The sequence below is a fragment of the Coregonus clupeaformis genome, chromosome 17, assembly GCF_020615455.1.
Source record: "Coregonus clupeaformis isolate EN_2021a chromosome 17, ASM2061545v1, whole genome shotgun sequence".
NCBI classification, from domain to species: domain Eukaryota; kingdom Metazoa; phylum Chordata; class Actinopteri; order Salmoniformes; family Salmonidae; genus Coregonus; species Coregonus clupeaformis.
Genome location: NC_059208.1, coordinates 67,460,368 through 67,478,207, shown reverse-complemented (window position 1 = coordinate 67,478,207; position 17,840 = coordinate 67,460,368). Strand labels below are relative to the sequence as shown.

The 17,840-nt window shown below is 40.9% G+C and overlaps 2 protein-coding genes across 2 annotated transcripts; one reads left to right on the top strand and one right to left on the bottom strand.

Annotated features, from left to right (window-relative positions):
- The first annotated feature begins 7,282 nt into the window (after window positions 1-7,282).
- LOC121585707 lies at window positions 7,283-13,932 on the top strand. The gene is made up of 7 exons (XM_041902030.2): window positions 7,283-7,594; window positions 7,887-8,243; window positions 8,721-8,819; window positions 9,554-9,584; window positions 9,661-9,701; window positions 12,131-12,174; window positions 12,735-13,932. The coding sequence occupies exons 1-7, from the start codon at window positions 7,315-7,317 to the stop codon at window positions 12,795-12,797; spliced, it is 915 nt and encodes a 304-aa protein (XP_041757964.2). The 5' UTR covers window positions 7,283-7,314; the 3' UTR covers window positions 12,798-13,932.
- A 561-nt stretch (window positions 13,933-14,493) lies between these two features.
- On the bottom strand, window positions 14,494-16,767 carry LOC121585835. Its single transcript, XM_041902115.2, has 4 exons — window positions 16,515-16,767; window positions 15,999-16,301; window positions 15,701-15,823; window positions 14,494-14,762 (listed from the first exon to the last, which is right to left on the bottom strand). Exons 1-4 carry the CDS (start codon window positions 16,765-16,767, stop codon window positions 14,725-14,727), a joined length of 717 nt encoding a protein of 238 aa, XP_041758049.2. The 3' UTR covers window positions 14,494-14,724.
- Between the last annotated feature and the right edge of the window lie 1,073 nt (window positions 16,768-17,840).

Below are 17,840 nucleotides of genomic sequence, written 5' to 3'. Positions count from 1 at the left end.
TAGGTTTACCTCCACTTTACTCATATCCTTCCATATCCTTGTCTGTACATAATGCCCTGAATCTTTTCTACAACACCCAGAAATCTGCCCCCTTTATTCTATGTACCCAACGCACTAGAAGACCAGTTCTTAAAGCCTTTAGCCGTATCCTTATTCTAGTCCTCCTCTGTTCCTCTGGTGATGTAGAGGCTAACCCAGGCCCTGCAGCCCTCAGTATCACTCCTACTCCCCAGGCGCTATCATTTGCTGACTTCTGTAATCGCAAAAGTCTTGGTTTCTTGCACGTAAATATCAGAAGTCTACTTCCTAAGTTTGAGTTATTCACTGCGTTAGCACACACCGCCAACCCTGATGTTCTAGCAGTGTCTGAATCCTGGCTCAGGAAGGCCACCAAAAATTCTGAAATGTCCATCCCCAACTATAACATTTTCCGTCTAGATAGAACTGCCAAAGGGGGTGGAGTTGCAATCTACTGTAGAGATAGCCTGCAGAGCTCTATCATACTATCCAGGTCTGTGCCCAAACAGTTTGAGCTTCTACTTCTAAAAATCCACCTTTCCAGAAATAAGTCTCTCACTGTTGCCGCTTGCTACAGACCCCCCTCAGCCCCCAGCTGTGCCCTGGACACCATATGTGAATTGATTGCCCCCCATTTATCCTCAGAGTTCGTACTGCTTGGTGACAAGTAGCTTAGTGGTTAAGAGCATTGTGCCAGTAACCGAAAGGTCGCTGGTTCTAATCCCCGAGCCGACTAGGTGAAAAATCTGTCGATGTGCCCTTGAGCAAGGCACTTAACCCTACTTGCTCCTGTAAGTCGCTCTGGATAAGAGCGTCTGCTAAATGACAAAAAAAAAATAAAAAAAATAAAAAATAAAAAAATTGGGATATGCTTAATACCCCGGCCATCCTACAATCCAAACTAGATGCCCTCAACCTCACGAAAATTATCAACGAACCTACCAGGTACAACCCTAAATCCGTAAACATGGGTACCCTCATAGATATCATCCTGACTAACATACCCTCTAAATACACCTCAGCTGTCTTCAACCAGGATCTCAGCGATCACTGCCTTATTGCCTGCGTCCGTAACGGGTCCGCGGTCAAACGACCACCCCTCATCACTGTCAAAAAACCCTAAAACACTTTAGCGAGCAGGCCTTCCTAATTGACCTGGCCCAGGTATCCTGGATATAGATCTCATTCCGTCAGTAGAGGATGCCTGGTTGTTCCTTAAAAGTAATTTCCTCTCAATCTTAAATAAACATGCCCCATTCAAAAAATACAGAACTAAGAACCGATATAGCCCCTGGTTCTCCTCAGACTTGACTGCCCTTGACCAGCACAAAAACATCCTGTGGCGTACTGCATTAGCATCAAATAGCCCCCGCGATATGCAACTTTTCAGGGAAGTTAGGAACCAATATACACAAGCAGTCAGGAAAGCAAAGGCTAACTTTTTCAAACAGAAATTTGCATCCTGTAGCACTAACTCCAAAAAGTTTTGGGACACTGTAAAGTCCATGGAGAATAAGAGCACTTCCTCCCAGTTGCCCACTGCACTGAGGCTAGGAAACACTATCACCACCGATAAATCTACAATAATTGAGAATTTCAACAAGCATTTTGCTACAGCTGGCCATGCTTTCCATCTGGCTACCACTACCCCGGCCACCAACTCTGCACCCTCCGCTGCAACTTGCCCATGCCCCCCCGCTTCTCCTTCACACAAATTCAGACAGCTGACGTTTGAAAGAGCTGCAAAATCTGGACCCCTACAAATCAGCTGGGCTAGACAATCTGGACCCTTTCTTTCTAAAACTAGCCGCCGAAATTGTCGCAACCCCTATTACTAGTCTGTTCAACCTCTCTTTCATAACGTCTGAGATCCCCAGAGATTGGAAAGCTGCCGCGGTCATCCCCCTCTTCAAAGGGGGTGACACTCTAGATCCAAACTGCTACAGACCTATATCCATCCTGCCCTGCCTTTGAAAGTATTTGAAAGCCAAGTTAACAAACAGATCACCGACCATTTCGAATACCACCGTACCTTCTCCGCTATGCAATCCGGTTTCCGAGCTGGTCATGGGTGCACTTCAGCCACGCTCAAGGTCCTAAACGATATTATAACCGCGATTGATAATAGACAGTACTGTGCAGCCGTCTTCATCGACCTGGCCAAGGCTTTCGACTCTGTCAACCACCGCATTCTTATTGGCAGACTAAATAGCCTTGGTTTCTCAAATGACTGCCTCGCCTGGTTCACCAACTACTTCTCAGATAGAGTTCAGTGTGTCAAATCGGAGGGCCTGTTGTCTGGACCTATGGCAGTCTCTATGGGGGTGCCACAGGGTTCAATTCTTGGGCCGACACTTTTCTCTGTGTATATCAATGATGTCGCTCTTGCTGCTGGTGACTCTCAGATCCACCTCTACGCAGACGACACCATTTTGTATACATCTGGCCCTTCATTGGACACTGTGTTAACAAACCTCCAAACGAGCTTCAATGCCATACAACACTCCTTCAGTAGCCTCCAACTGCTCTTAAACACTAGTAAAACTAAATGCATGCTTTTCAATCGAACGCTGCTGGCACCCGCCCACCCGACTAGAATCACCACTCTCGACGGGTCTGACCTAGAGTATGTGGACAACTACAAATACCTAGGTGTCTGGTTAGACTGTAAACTCTCCTTCCAGACCCACTCCTGAGTGGCGCAGTGGTCTAAGGCACTGCATCGCAGTGCTAACTGTGCCACTAGAGATCCTGGTTCGAATCCAGGCTCTGTCGCAGCCGGCCGCGACCGGGAGACTCATGGGCGGCGCACAATTGGCCCAGCGTCGTCCAGGGTAGGGGAGGGAATGGCCGGCAGGGATGTAGCTCAGTTGATAGAGCATGGTGTTTGCAACGCCAGGGTTGTGGGTTCGATTCCCACGGGGGGCCAGTATAATAAAAAAAAATGTATTCACTAACTAACTGTAAGTCGCTCTAAAATGTAAATGTACATAAAGAATCTCCAATCCAAAGTTCAATCTAGAATCGGCTTCCTATTTCGCAACAAAGCCTCCTTCACTCATGCTGCCAAACATGCCCTCGTAAAACTGACTATCCTACCGATCCTTGACTTCGGCGATGTCATTTACAAAATAGCCTCCAACACTCTACTCAGCAAATTGGATGTAGTCTATCACAGTGCCATCCGTTTTGTCTCCAAAGCCCCATACACTACCCACCACTGTGACCTGTACGCTCTTGTTGGCTGGTCCTCACTACATGTTCGCCGTCAAACCCACTGGCTCCAGGCCATCTATAAATCACTGCTAGGCAAATCCCCGCCTTATCTTAGCTCATTGGTCACCATAGCAGCACCCACCCGTAGTCTGCGCTCCAGCAGGTATATCTCACTGGTCATTCCCAAAGCCAACACCTCCTTTGGCCGCCATTCCTTCCAGTTCTCTGCTGCCAATGACTGGAACGAATTGCAAAAATCTCTGAAGCTGGAGACTCTTATCTCCCTCAATAACTTTAAGCATCAGTTGTCAGAGCACCTTACCGATCACTGCACCTGTACACAGCCCATCTGAAATTAGCCCACCCAACTACCTCATCCCTATATTGTTATTTATTTTGCTCTTTTGCACCCCAGTATCTCTATTTGCACATAATCTCTTGCACATCTAGCATTCCAGTGTTAATACTATTGTAATTATTTTGCACTATAGCCTATTTAATCCTTACCTCCATAACTTGCTACATTTGCACACACTGTATATATATTTTCTGTTGTATTTTTGACTTTATGTTTTTTTTTACCCCATATGTAACTCTGTGTTGTTTTTATCGCACTGCTTTGCTTTATCTTGGCCAGGTCGCAGTTGTAAATGAGAACTTGTTCTCAACTGGCTTACCTGGTTAAATAAAGGTTAAATAGAAATAAAAATAAAAATAAATTAGCTAACCCTTTTCCTAACCCTAACCTTAACCCTTTTAGCTAACCCTAACCTTAACCCTATAACCTAACTCCTAACCCAGCTAACATTAGCGAGCTAGCTAACGTTAGCCACTTAGTTAGAATTCGTAACATATCATACATTTTGCAAATTCGTAGCATATCATAGGTTTTGCAAAATCGTAACATATTGTACATTTTGCAAATTTGTAACATATTGTTCGTTTTGCACATTCATAACATATAATAGGAATTGTAATTCGTAACATATCATACAAAATGGGTGATGGACATCCACAAATTAATACGTACCATACGGAACGTAAGATATCATACTAAAGAAGTGTCACAGACTTACATACAGAATAATATGAAATGCTTTGAGACCAGGTTGCCAGGGGAGGTTAACATTTTTTTTGGGGGGGGTGATATTTGCTCATCTGTAACTTTCTCACTCATCATTATTCACGATTTGTAGAGTCACAAGTTCGATGTAGTCATTGTGTGCTATGAATATGGGGCAAATACTTAACTTTTTACTATTTTAATACAAATATAAGTGAATTTGTCCCAATACTTTTGCTCCCCTAAAATGGGTGGACTATGTTCAAAAAGTGCTGTAATTTCTAAATGGTTCACCCAATATGGATGAAAATAGCCTCAGAGTAAAGCTGACAGTCTGCACTTTAACCTCATAGTCATTGTTTGATTTCAAATCCAAACTTTTGAACTATAGAGCCAAAATAAAAAATACTTTACTGTCCCAGTAATTACTGAGGGCACTGTATCTACAAGTTCACCCCAATCATTGTAAGTTCATATGTTTTTATTTAAATCAAATGACTAACAACAAGAAGCATCTCTGTGAATGTTATGAGAACAAATTGGAGTTCACAGTTCAGCATCAGATTCAGTCAAACACTGCATCAAAGACTTCATGCAACATATTACCTCTTGAAAGCCTCTAACTCATAATTGTGATGGAAATGCTGACATTTTTCACCAAGACAGAAAAGTGGATTTTTATGCATGACTGCAGCATCAACGCATTTAACTCCATCACCATGCCGCCTTTACCATAAAGACAAAATGCTTCCTTTACCCATTTCCATTCATCTCTCTTATGTTTTAGCCCAAAACATTTATTGACATTTCATCAAAACCCTTTGTCGATTTCCGGAAATATGTTCACACTGTCTTGTTCAGCAATGTCAGCATTGGCATGCACCCTATCTCAGAGTTTCCATGAGCTTAGTGGTCTAGAAACCCCAATGGTAAACAGGTAGTTTGTGTAGGCGCCGCCTCAAGTAATTCTTCCTCGCTCGGTTGCAACATCGCTTGCGCCCTTTGTGGTTAGATCAAGGCGAGCAACGTTAGAATATATGGCAGGAGTTTACGAACATAAAACCACGGCTGAATATATTGTCACTCTGGCCATTCAATCTGTATGCTCTACAATGTTTGTTTCCCCCCCATTTAATATGAACTAGCCTATTTAGTGATCAAATTAAACATTACAATTGTTGTTTTGTATGTAACACTGAACTGTCTGTATTTGAATGTAGGCCTATCTAATGTTTCTCTTAACCACTTGTTCTACTTTCCCTTCTGGAAATAAAACAGCCTGTAATGCAAGTTTATGCCAACATATAAACTGGCTTGGAATCCATCATTAGTAGAATCCAGCGCCATAAATAGAGATAAGGCACACATTATTTACATTTGAGTCATTTAGCAGACGCTCTTATCCAGAGCGACTTACAGTTAGTGAGTGCATACATTTTTCATCACTTGGCAGAATCACAACAGATGTTGTGAATTATATTATGTTCAGATAATTAGGCAATCTTAACAGTTATAATAATAATAATAATAATTGTTATTATTGTGACAATAACGTTAGTCATATCTCTATAGACATACAGGCCTAACGTTTTTAGTGATGTATTGTTTAATAGGCGAACAATGATTACCGTCAAGATAAATAAAAAAAGGATAATAATAAACAAGCTTACGTAGCCTAATAATAATATTGAATTAAGCCAATTTCAAATAAAAATAGTCCCCTGTAGCTCAGTTGGTAGAGCATGGCGCTTGCAACGCCAGGGTTGTGGGTTCGTTTCCCAAGGGGGGCCAGTATGAAAATGTATGCACTCACTAACTGTAAGTCGCTCTGGATAAGAGCGTCTGCTAAATGACTAAAATGTAAAATTCTGAAAAGTTCAGTGGCCTACTACTTTACAGAGAACTAGGCCAATAGCCAAATAGGCTATATTATTACAGAGTAAGTTACATTCTTCTTACGTTCTTTTTATGTTCAAAATTATGTATTTGTATGACTTTTAGTACAAACTGGGGTTATAGATAGGTCACGGACGTGAAATGATAAAAATAAAAAAACGAATCCTTGATGTCATCATGTTTATTAATTCATCTCAATATAGCCTAGCTGGTAATTATCGAAGATTGGCAGATCTTTAGTGAGTACATTCTTACATTTATCTTCGCCTAGTTAGTTGCATTCAGGCGGTGCAATCTTCTCAACATTGCAGTTTTTTGTTGTAGAGGCTTTTGCTGGAATATGACCTATCTTTTCTTGCTCACAGTTTGAGTTAAAACGCAGGACACTTTATATGTTCATTTCCGGTGAGATGTTGTCGGTCTCGCTTTCTGAGACGTAGCAGGGCTATGTGCGAGACACCTTCATCTCGTCAAGGTGGCTCAACGGACGCAAAGAGATGATGCCCTTCAAATTCCGTGAATCTAAAATGCCATGCGCCCTGATACTTCTGCTGTGCTGGAGCTATGTTTTGAAAGGCAAGTATGACACGCTATTCTGCACACGTTGACAATGTGTCGAGAATAAATGTAGGAAAGGTACATTTATGTAGGATAACTAATTATGGTAGTAAGAGGTTTAGCCTATGTCTCATCATCACTATGCATACATTCATTTATTTCAAGAAATAAGCCTTTAACCACAGTATTCTAGTAAATTATAAATTTTTCATAAACTTGTGTGAGAATAAACGATCTGTCAAATTGTACATGTAATGTATACTGGCTATAATGTAGGCTAGTTCATTTTATAATCAAGCAATTGAAAGATAATTCACATCTTAGGTTAGACAACATTACAGGCCTATAAAAGTTTCAAAATATTTTTATAAGTGGACAGAGTAAGCTTTTTTTCTCTGTTTGGCATCCATGCTTGGTATGTTCATGTTCAGAAAAACAAAGTTATGAAAATGCACCAAACATGCTAACAGGAATTAGTTGAAATGTATGTTATATTCTTGTTATTCCTATTTCTGTTTTTAGCTACACACACAGACATTATCATCCAGACGCCTGGGAGGGTGATGGTGAAGGCTGGTGATACAGTGATCTTGAAATGCAATTTGATTGAGCTTATCACCTACTGCCACTCTGTGACTTGGATGAAAGTAGACCCCAGGACTGGAACACTGAGTACAAACCTAAAGACTGATAACAACTCTAAGAAGGGAGAAGTGAAACATGACAAACTATGTTCTGCTACAATCACCAAAGCAACAGTGAGCGACTCGGGCATGTACTATTGTTCAGCTGCTCAATCCGAAATGGTGCACACGGGCAATGGTTCTAGAGTTATTGTGAGAGGTAAATTAAATATGTGGTATTTTCATTCACAAAGTTGACTGATAAAAAAATACACAGATGTGCTAAAAAATAATAATACACATACAAAAATGCATCTTGTGCTTGAAAAATCTAAATAGCCAATTGTAAATATAGCATAGAATTTCTGTAACCCTTTGAACATATTGAATGAGGTTGCCTGTATGGTCTAAAATGAAGAATAGTGCATTCAGAGTATAGGCTATGTTGAACAGCCTGTAGATCATTTCAACAAGTCATTTAATTGTTTCAATTCTGACAATCTTGTCCCCAGAGAGCGAGAGAACACAGAACATCACTGAATCCCCAACCATCAAACTCCTCTCTCCAATGGACGGTGATGGGTCTGTTGTGTTGACGACTTTATACTACACAGCAGAGTCCTTCATCCCTCTGCTGTGTTTGGTGTTGAAAGTGGTCCCGTCTCAGGTCCATGTGTTCTGGCTCATAGACGGGAGACAGGACAGTGGACTTACTGCGTCCACTTGGACAGACAACAGTGATTCAGCCACAGAGTTCACTATGAACCAGATTCTGGTCCAGGCAGAGGAGTGGGACAGAGGGGTGCAGTGTACATGTGTGGTGGAGTTTGAGGGAAATTATATCAACAAAACCCTGATAAAGAACAATGGTAATTGCATCAGTGTATCTCAAATACTCACTTTCTATGTTAATTTCAACAGTCTCCTCTGCAAAAAGCCTCATCAGCCAATGTCAAGGCTACCTAAATCAGATGCATTTTGAATCAAAAGTAGTCCATTAAGATTTCTTACCAAGATATGACGCAGTCTGAGGATGGTTAGGATAAGCATATTATACTGCAGGAAAGGCTCAATTATAGTTTCACATAAGGGCAATACACATACACTGTAAAACATATATATTTTTATATTACATCGTAATGTGTGGGAGTGTGTACCCACCATAATCATTTATATTTCAATAATAGCCGTTATCACTTATACTTCATTATATATTTTTCCAATGTGACAGAGTTTGTGATGATTTTCCTTTTCCGATTAAAATGTTGTTCTCTTATCAACTTCTCATTTACCATGTACATTGTGTATTTCTTCTTTCTTACATGTATTTATGACCCAAACCATAGATTCTAATGGCATGTGCACAATCCTGCTGTATTGGGCATCTGCAGCTGCTCTCCTCACCATTATAGTGGCTGTCACTGTCGCTGTGTGTCTGCACCGTGGTAAGTTAAAACTAATCAATAATTGGCCAGTACTGTGTGAAACAAAGACTAAATTACCTGTGGATGACAATGTACTGTATAGCATTGTCCTCAGCAGAGGCATTATAACCATTGAAACCGAGGAGGTACATGCCCCATCAATTTAATCAATTTGTAGGATACAAATGTACAAGATATAGCTTATTTTATAACTTATCAGTGCCCCCTCAAAAACATTAGGGATATGACGTGATGGCTATGGTCATGGCTAGGTGTGTAAGTAGGCCAGTTCAGTCGTAAAACTAAGATATAGGTAAAGGGTCTGTTTTTACAACCTATATGAGGGGGTGAAGATTCTATTCCATTATGTCATTTTCTGAGCAAATGGAATGCAGTTTTGATTTGACTACAGCTGAACTGCAGCTGTAATACACCTACCCCCTCCTGACTGCCAATTATTTCAACATTGATAAAGAAGAACTGAGTCTTAAAATCAGAGAAACTGAGTCAAAGTCACAAATGACATAGTTACTGTATCTTAATTCACTCTACAACAATGTCAGAAATAGGAATGTTGGAAATATGCAATTGTAATAATTCTTGCTTGGTTGTACAGTTTACTCCCTCTGCTTTTGAGATTAGATCATAGAGTGAATATGAACAAATGGCCATAGACAAAGAACATTATCATTGAATCATAATGTATCCTTCAACCTGGATTTTAAATGTGGTATTTCTATTGCTTTTTCCTGTAGGACATCCTGTGGTTACTGATGTGGATACAAGGTTTGTGTCTGACCGTTAATCTAACATTTAATTTGAGAAGTCAGTGCTAATGTGAAATACTCTGTTTCAATTTCAGACAAAGAGTCACAGGCACTGAGAGCAGGCAGCATCAATCTGGTAAAATTTTCTAATTTTTCTAATTTAGGATTACAACAGCCGACTATTTTAGATGGATTTTCAAATCAAATCACATTTTATTTGCCACCAGCGCCGAATACAACAGGTGTATACCTTACAGTGAAATGCTTACTTACAAGCCCTTAACCAACAATGCAGTTTTAAGAAAAATAAGTGTTAAGTAAAAAATAGATAAGTAAATAATTATTAAAGAGCAGCAGTAAAATATAATAACAGTAGGGAGGGTATACAGTGAGGGAAAAAAGTATTTGATCCCCTGCTGATTTTGTACGTTTGCCCACTGACATGATGAAATGATCAGTCTATAATTTTTATGGTAGGTTTATTTGAACAGTGAGAGACAGAATAACAACAACAAAGTTCTGAAAAACGCATGTCAAAAATTTTATAAATTGATTTGCATTTTAATGAGGGAAATAAGTATTTGATCCCTCTGCAAAACATGACTTAGTACTTGGTGGCAAAACCCTTGTTGGCAATCACAGAGGTCAGACGTTTCTTGTAGTTGGCCACCAGGTTTGCACACATCTCAGGAGGGATTTTGTCCCACTCCTCTTTGCAGATCTTCTCCAAGTCATTAAGGTTTCGAGGCTGACGTTTGGCAACTCAAACCTTCAGCGCCCTCCACAGATTTTCTATAGGATTAAGGTCTGGAGACTGGCTAGGCCACTCCAGGACCTTAATGTGCTTCTTCTTGAGCCACTCCTTTGTTGCCTTGGCTGTGTGTTTTGGGTCATTGTCATGCTGGAATACCCATCCACGACCCATTTTCAATGCCCTGGCTGAGGTAAGGAGGTTCCCACCCAATATTTGACGATACATGGCCCCGTCCATCATCCCTTTGATGCGGTGAAGTTGTTCTGTCCCCTTAGCAGAAAAACACCTCCATGTTTGACGGTGGGGATGGTGTTCTTGGGGTCATAGGCAGCATTCCTCCTCCTCCAAACACGGCGAGTTGAGTTGATGCCAAAGAGCTCGATTTTGGTCTCATCTGACCACAACACTTTCACCCAGTTCTCCTCTGAATCATTCAGATGTTCATTGGCAAACTTCAGACGGGCATGTATATGTGCTTTCTTGAGCAGGGGGATCTTGTGGGCGCTGCAGGATTTCAGTCCTTCACGGCATAGTGTATTACCAATTGTTTGCCTTGAGATCATTGACAAGATCCTCCCGTGTAGTTCTGGGCTGATTCCTCACCGTTCTCATTATCATTGCAAGATCTCACGAGGTGAGATCTTGCATGGAGCCCCAGGCCGAGGGAGATTGACAGTTCTTTTGTGTTTATTCCATTTGCGAATAATCACACCAACTGTTGTCACCTTCTCACCAAGCTGCTTGGCGATGGTCTTGTAGCCCATTCCAGCCTTGTGTAGGTCTACAATCTTGTCCCTGATATCCTTGGAGCGCTCTTTGGTCTTGGTGGAGAGTTTGGAATCTGATTGATTGATTGCTTCTGTGGACAGGTGTCTTTTATACAGGTAACAAACTGAGATTAGGAGCACTCCCTTTAAGAGTGTGCTCCTAATCTCAGCTCGTTACCTGTATAAAAGACACCTGGGAGCCAGAAATCTTTCTGATTGAGAGGGGGACAAATACTTATTTCCCTCATTAAAATGCAAATCAATTTATAACATTTTTGACATGCGTTTTTCTGGATTTTTGTTGTTGTTATTCTGTCTCTCACTGTTCAAATAAACCTACCATTAAAATTATAGACTGATCATTTCATTGTCAGTGGGCAAACGTATAAAATCAGCAGGGGATCAAATACTTTTTTTCCTCACTGTATACAGGGGGTACCGGTACAGAGTCAATGTGTGGGGGCACAGATTAGTCAAGGTAATTGAGGTAATATGTACATGTAGGTAGAGTTAAAGTGACTATGCATAGATAATAAACAGAGAGTAGCAGCAGCGTAAAAGAGGGGTTAGGGTGGGGTGGGGGGGACAATGCAAATAGTCCGGGTAGACATGATTAGCTGTTCAGGAGTCTTATGGCTTGGGGGTAGAAGCTGTTAAGAAGCCTTTTGGACCTAGACTTGGCGCTCTGGTACCGCTTGCCGTGCGGTAGCAGAGAGAACAGTCTATGACTAGGGTGGCTGGAGTCTTTGACAATTTTTAGGGCCTTCCTCTGACACCGCCTGGTATAGAGGTCCTGGATGGCATTTTTTAGGGGACTCTGTTTTACATTTCTGTGTGAGAGATGAGATCAAAATATTTCATAGAGAAATAAATGGGGTGCCATTGTAGCACTTTGAGACACCATTAGTTCTCACAGCATCTCTTGATGGAGTATGCAGGGTTGGTTGATTGAAGGATTCCAAAACTTTTTGAAGTACAGTAGTTTGTCGGGGGATGTCATGGCTGCATTGGTGTTTGTCATGATCTGACTTGTAACATTTGCAGGGAAACGTGGAGAAGCAAGAAAGGCAGTTAGATCATCCGTCTCGGTAAGTAGCTATTGTATTTGGGTTAGAATTTTTGGTGGAAGTGCCAATATTTTTAAAATGTTGCATACTTTTATAATCCATTGCCATGCTATCAGATTTTCTCAGGTAGAACTTTTAAATCACCATTTCAGCTCTGAAATGTCTCATACTGGTGTATTACTTGATAAGTATAGTGTAATTACAGTACTTATAGGCGATATACCTGTTTGTGGTTTGTGTAAATACAGATTGGCATTTTTATATTTATTATATTTGTAAACAAACTCAAATGAATTGAGGCTAAACCTACTCTCACCCCTAGAATGATTGTTTTAGATTATTACTCAGTTATCTCCATTGTGAATGTATTGATTGAGATTGACTGACTCTAATTTCTATGGTGTGAATAGTCACATATGAGACCCTTGTTTACAGTTGCAGTATTGCTGCCCCAATTCAGTCCACATAAAGTATTAAAGCATTTTTGTATACTTGAATATAAAGCAAAAGCTATACCGATTTCTGAACTGTTGAGAAACAAGCCTCCTATATTGAACTCCCTGTTTTTGATCGTTACACAGGTCCAGTATGCGACTTTGGACCATATCAATTTTGGGAGATGCCCAAATACAATTATCCAATAAGATTTGGAAGAAGAAATTGCATAAGAGTTTTCAGATTATTATGTATGTATTTGTGTATAAAGCAAGAGCCAGTGTCCGCAATTGCAAAGTGCCCAGAGCCAATAGCAAACACAGAGCTCTTTCTTTTATATTGGATTTCAACTGTGGAATAGCCTCCCATTAGCCATTAAGCTGTCCCAGTCCTAAACTGTTTTCAGAGGTCAGGTTAGAGCCCTTCCGTGGGAGAACGTGTACCGGCCTACATAGGAAAATTACTGAAATAGTCTTGAATTTTGTGTTGATGATGTATTTATTGTGGTGTAGGCTATTTAGCTGCTTATCACAGGCCCATGTATTTTCCTGTGTATTTCCATGTATTTTCATGTGTTATGTCCTGTTTTTGTCCTACACAGAGGACCACATTGGAAATAAGTGTTCTTATGCTATCATGTGTCATCCTCTGGGATTATTTGTAAATGAATGTCTTTGTTTTTCTTTGTTTTCATTTTATTACCTCTTTCATTACCTCTTATCTAATTTACAATTTTCCTGGAACTGTTGGTGCCAACATTGCCTATGTTTTTGAACAGATATCTCAAACATATGTTTAAAAACTTTGCTTGACTGCTAAAAAATATATTCAAATTCTCAATCTCAAACACACTTTGACGAACTCTGTACATCTTATTTCTCTGACCAAAATGAGAAGGCTTACTGTTTTTTGACACTTGTGAGTTGTTTGATCCTGCACAGACTGCAGATTGTGTAACATATGAGAAACTGTAGCCTTCAGAACAGAAGCTGACCACAGACCACAGTAGTTTAAGCTTTAGCTGCCTAACTCTCTCCTGCACACACACTCAATCTGTCTCTCGCTGTCTCTGCAAGGTGTGGCATTCTCAGGATGATATGCTTTTGGTCAGACACAGCTTTGGTCAAATCCATTCCTTGCTTATAACAAATCACTAGCAGATTCTATTTGCAGGCTTTTTCACCCTATAGCACATTATGAAAGATTAACATTTTTACTTTCATGATATGCTACCAGCTATCATCCTATCACTTAACCTAACCTCAGCAGCTTTCATGATATCAATGAAACTCAGACAATAGATGGAATGTGCTGTTATTATTGTAACAATTAATCTTCCACAACAACATTAGTTTAAAGGCTTAGTCCTGAATGGAAAATAAAGCACCCTGGCTGATGAATGAAAAGGATGTGTTTGGATTAAGTCATGGTAAAATCAAGTAAGTAATGGCAAGACAGAACAAAAGTATTACAATTTAGGTAATGAAATTGTCATACTCTCAATACAAAGGACAGTAGTAATTCTTGTTAAGTAAAAAGTTATACTGGCTTTAGTGAACTGTAAAAAAACACAAACACTTTTACAGTATGATATAGCATCACATAAATAATAATTTAGTTTAAAATGATGACTAGTTTGTTTAATGTTGATGCAGATAACTTAGTTAATGGAGTTTCCTACATTATGTTTTTGAATAGTTAAAAAACCTCCAGCCTATCTGAGTGACAGGAAGGGTAGATTGTAGATTTTGAGTAAACACTGATATCTACTGGATGTATTGAGACAGTGACACACGATGACTGTGCCACTAGATGAGAAAGAATAACATTTCATCACTACAGTACTTTAAGGATATCACTTTATTGAAGCATTAGCCTACTCTAACCCTTTCTTTTTTATGCATATTGCTTATCTGACAATTTTCATGTAATGAAATCAAAAGCAAAGTTAATAGGGAAAAAAAAGTCACACTCAAATATTCTATAGCCTTTCGACACCCAGTGAAAATGTACTACATACTTAACATCTTCCTAGTCGGTGTGAAGCACTCGGATTCACACAAAGCACTCAAATTCTGAATGTTGGTTTACTGCAGTTTTCACAATGAAGACAGAATCCCAAAGCCCTCCTTTTCTTTAGTTTGGGGGTTTTCTGTTGCTTTTCTTAGACTTGCCTAAACAAAAAAACAAAAGAACACAGATAGCACTTTAAGTTAGTCAAAAGTAAAACAAAAAAACTAATATTTGTGTGTATTCACATCGGACAATGTTTCACGCACACACGCGTAACTATACTGAACAAAATATAAATGCAACATGTAAAGTGTTGGTCCCATGTTTTATGAGCTGAAATAAAAGAGCCCAGAAATGTTCCATACGCAAAAAAAGCTGATTTCTCTCAAATGTTGTGCAGAAATATGTCTACATCCCTGTTAGTGAGCATTTCTCCTTTGCCAAGATAATCCATCCATCTGACAGGTGTGGCATATCATATACCTTGTGCTGGGAACAATAAAAGGCCACTCTAAAATGTGCAGTTTTGTCACACAACACAATGTTTTGAGGGAGCGTGCAATTGGCATGCTGACTGCAGGAATGTTCACCAGAGCTGTTGCCAGATAATGTCATGTTCATTTCTCTACCATAAGCCGCCTCCAGCGTCGCTTTAGAGAATTGTGCATTACGTCCAACCGGCCTTACAACCTCAGACCATGAACGTGTACCCACACCAGCCCAGGACCTCCACATCCGGCTTCTTCACCTGCAGGATCGTCTGAGACCAGCCAAACGGACAGCTGATGAAACTGAGGAGTATTTCTGTCTGTAATAAAGCCCTTTTGTAGGGGAAAACTAATTCTGATTAGCTGGGCCTGGCTCCCCAGTGGGTGTGCCTGGCTCCCAAGTGGGTGGGCCTATACTCTCCCAGGCCAGCCCATGGCTGCGCCCCTGCCCAGTCATGTGAAATCCATAGATTAGGGCCTAATTAATTAATTTCAATTGACTGATGTCCTTATATTAACTGTAACTCAGTAAAATCGTTAAAATTGTTGCATGTTGCGTTTTATATTTTTGTTCAGTATATAATTAGCTATCATACAAAAATAATTCTTACCTGAATTGTTGCTCTTGCCTGATAGTTGTGCCCATGCAGTCAGTGTAAGGAGAAGAAGAAGAGCGGACACAATTCCCAGAACCCTGTAGAGACTCACTATGGTGTAACACATCGTGGAGAAGTCTGACAGGACACAATAATATCTCATCAAAGGGAATGGTACAGCTCAATACAAAAAGTTTAAATATCTTCATATTCACTGCATTTCTTGTCAAATGAATGCTACTAACTACATGAACATACGGTCAATATTATTACAGTAGTACGAACTAATGACAGTAAGAGGAAGAGCAGTTACCATTGTGTTGCACGGTTTTGGTGATATACTGCCCTTCTAACTCCACCACACATGTGCATTCTGCTCCTCTGTCCCACTCCTCTGCTTTGACCAGAATCTGGTTCCTAGTGAACTCTGTGGCTGAATCACTGTTGTCTGTCCAGGTGGACTCAGTAAGTCCACTGTCCTCTCTCCCGTCTATGAGCCAGAACACATGGACCTGAGACGGGACCACTCCTGACACCAAACACAGGAGAGAGACAAAGGAATTGTAGCTATTCTGTGGTTTCAGGATTTCGATGGTTGGAGGAGCTTTGGTTTCATCTACATGAACAAAAGGGAATAAAGGGAAAAATTGGGGAAGGAAATAAAAATGGTGATTTGGAAACTGATGTAATCTTTATTTCAAATACTGCATCAGTGACATAGCACATGCCTGTGACGCTTACAGAACACAAGTTAAAGTAAAACTTGAGATACAGGTTACAATAAAAAGGTCTATGAATGTTTTAATAGTTAAAATGCTATAGGACTAACCTTTAACAATCACTGTGGTGCCATTGCCTAAGTAGATCTGCTGGCCATATATGACGGCACAGTAGTAAATCCCAGAGTCGGTGACAGTTACGTTGTAGATGGACACTGGGCACATATTCTTGAAGATTTCATACTGAGATCTGGTGTTGATAACGGTGTTCTTGGGGACTCGCAGCGCCCCGGGTTGTTTGGGCAGTCTTATCCAGGCGACGGTATAACAGTAAGACGTCAACCCCTCCAGAATGCAGTTCATGGTGATGTTGCCGCCGACTACCTCCTCAACAACAGGTGGATACTGGGTCACTGTTGAGTCCTCCGACAAGATGGGCACTACAACTGAATATGGAAACATGGTACTGAACCAAATGCCTTCCATAGATTGATATTGGGTTAAAGTGATACACTACATGACCAAAAGTATGTGGACACCTGCTTGTCGAACATCTCATTCCAAAATCATGGGCATTAATATGGAGTTGGTCCCCCTTTGCTGCTATAACAGCCTCCACTCTTCTGGGAAGGCTTTCCACTAGATGTTGGAACATTGCTGCGGGGGATTCCATTCAGCCACAAGAGCATTGGTGAGGTCAGGCACTGATATTGGGCAATTAGGCCTGGCTCGCAGTCGGCTTTCCAATTCATCCCAAAGGTGTTCGATGGGGTTGAGGTCAGGGCTTTGTGCAGGCCAGTCAAGTTCTTTCACACCAATCTCAACAAACCATTTCTGTATGGACCTCGCTTTATGCACGGGGCATTATCATGCTAAAACAGGAAAGGACCTCCCCCAAATTGTTCACACAAAGTTGGAAGCACAGAATCCTCTAGAATGAACAGCCCCAGACCATTATTCCTCCTCCACCAAACTTTACAGTTGGCACTATGCATTGAGGCAGGTAGCGTTCTCCTGGCGTCCGCCAAACCCAAATTCGTCCGTCGGACTGCCAGATGGTGAAGCGTGATTCATCAATCCAGAGAACGCGTTTCCACTGCTCCAGAATCCAATGGTGGCTCCCGACGAACAGTTATTATGCTGACCGAGGACAGACTATTTTTGGGCGCTACGCACTTCAGCACTCGGCGGTCCCGTTCTGTGAGCTTGTGTGGCCTACCACTTCGCGGCTGAGCTGTTGTTGCTCCTAGACGTTTCCACTTCACAATAACAGCACTTACAGTTGACCGGGACAGCTCTACCAGGGCAGAAATTTTATGAACTGACTTGTTGGAAAGGCGGCATCCTATGATGGTGCCACTTTCAAAGTGACTGAGCTCTGCAGTAAGGCCACTCTACTGCCAATGTTTGTCTATGGAGATTGCATGGCTGTGTGC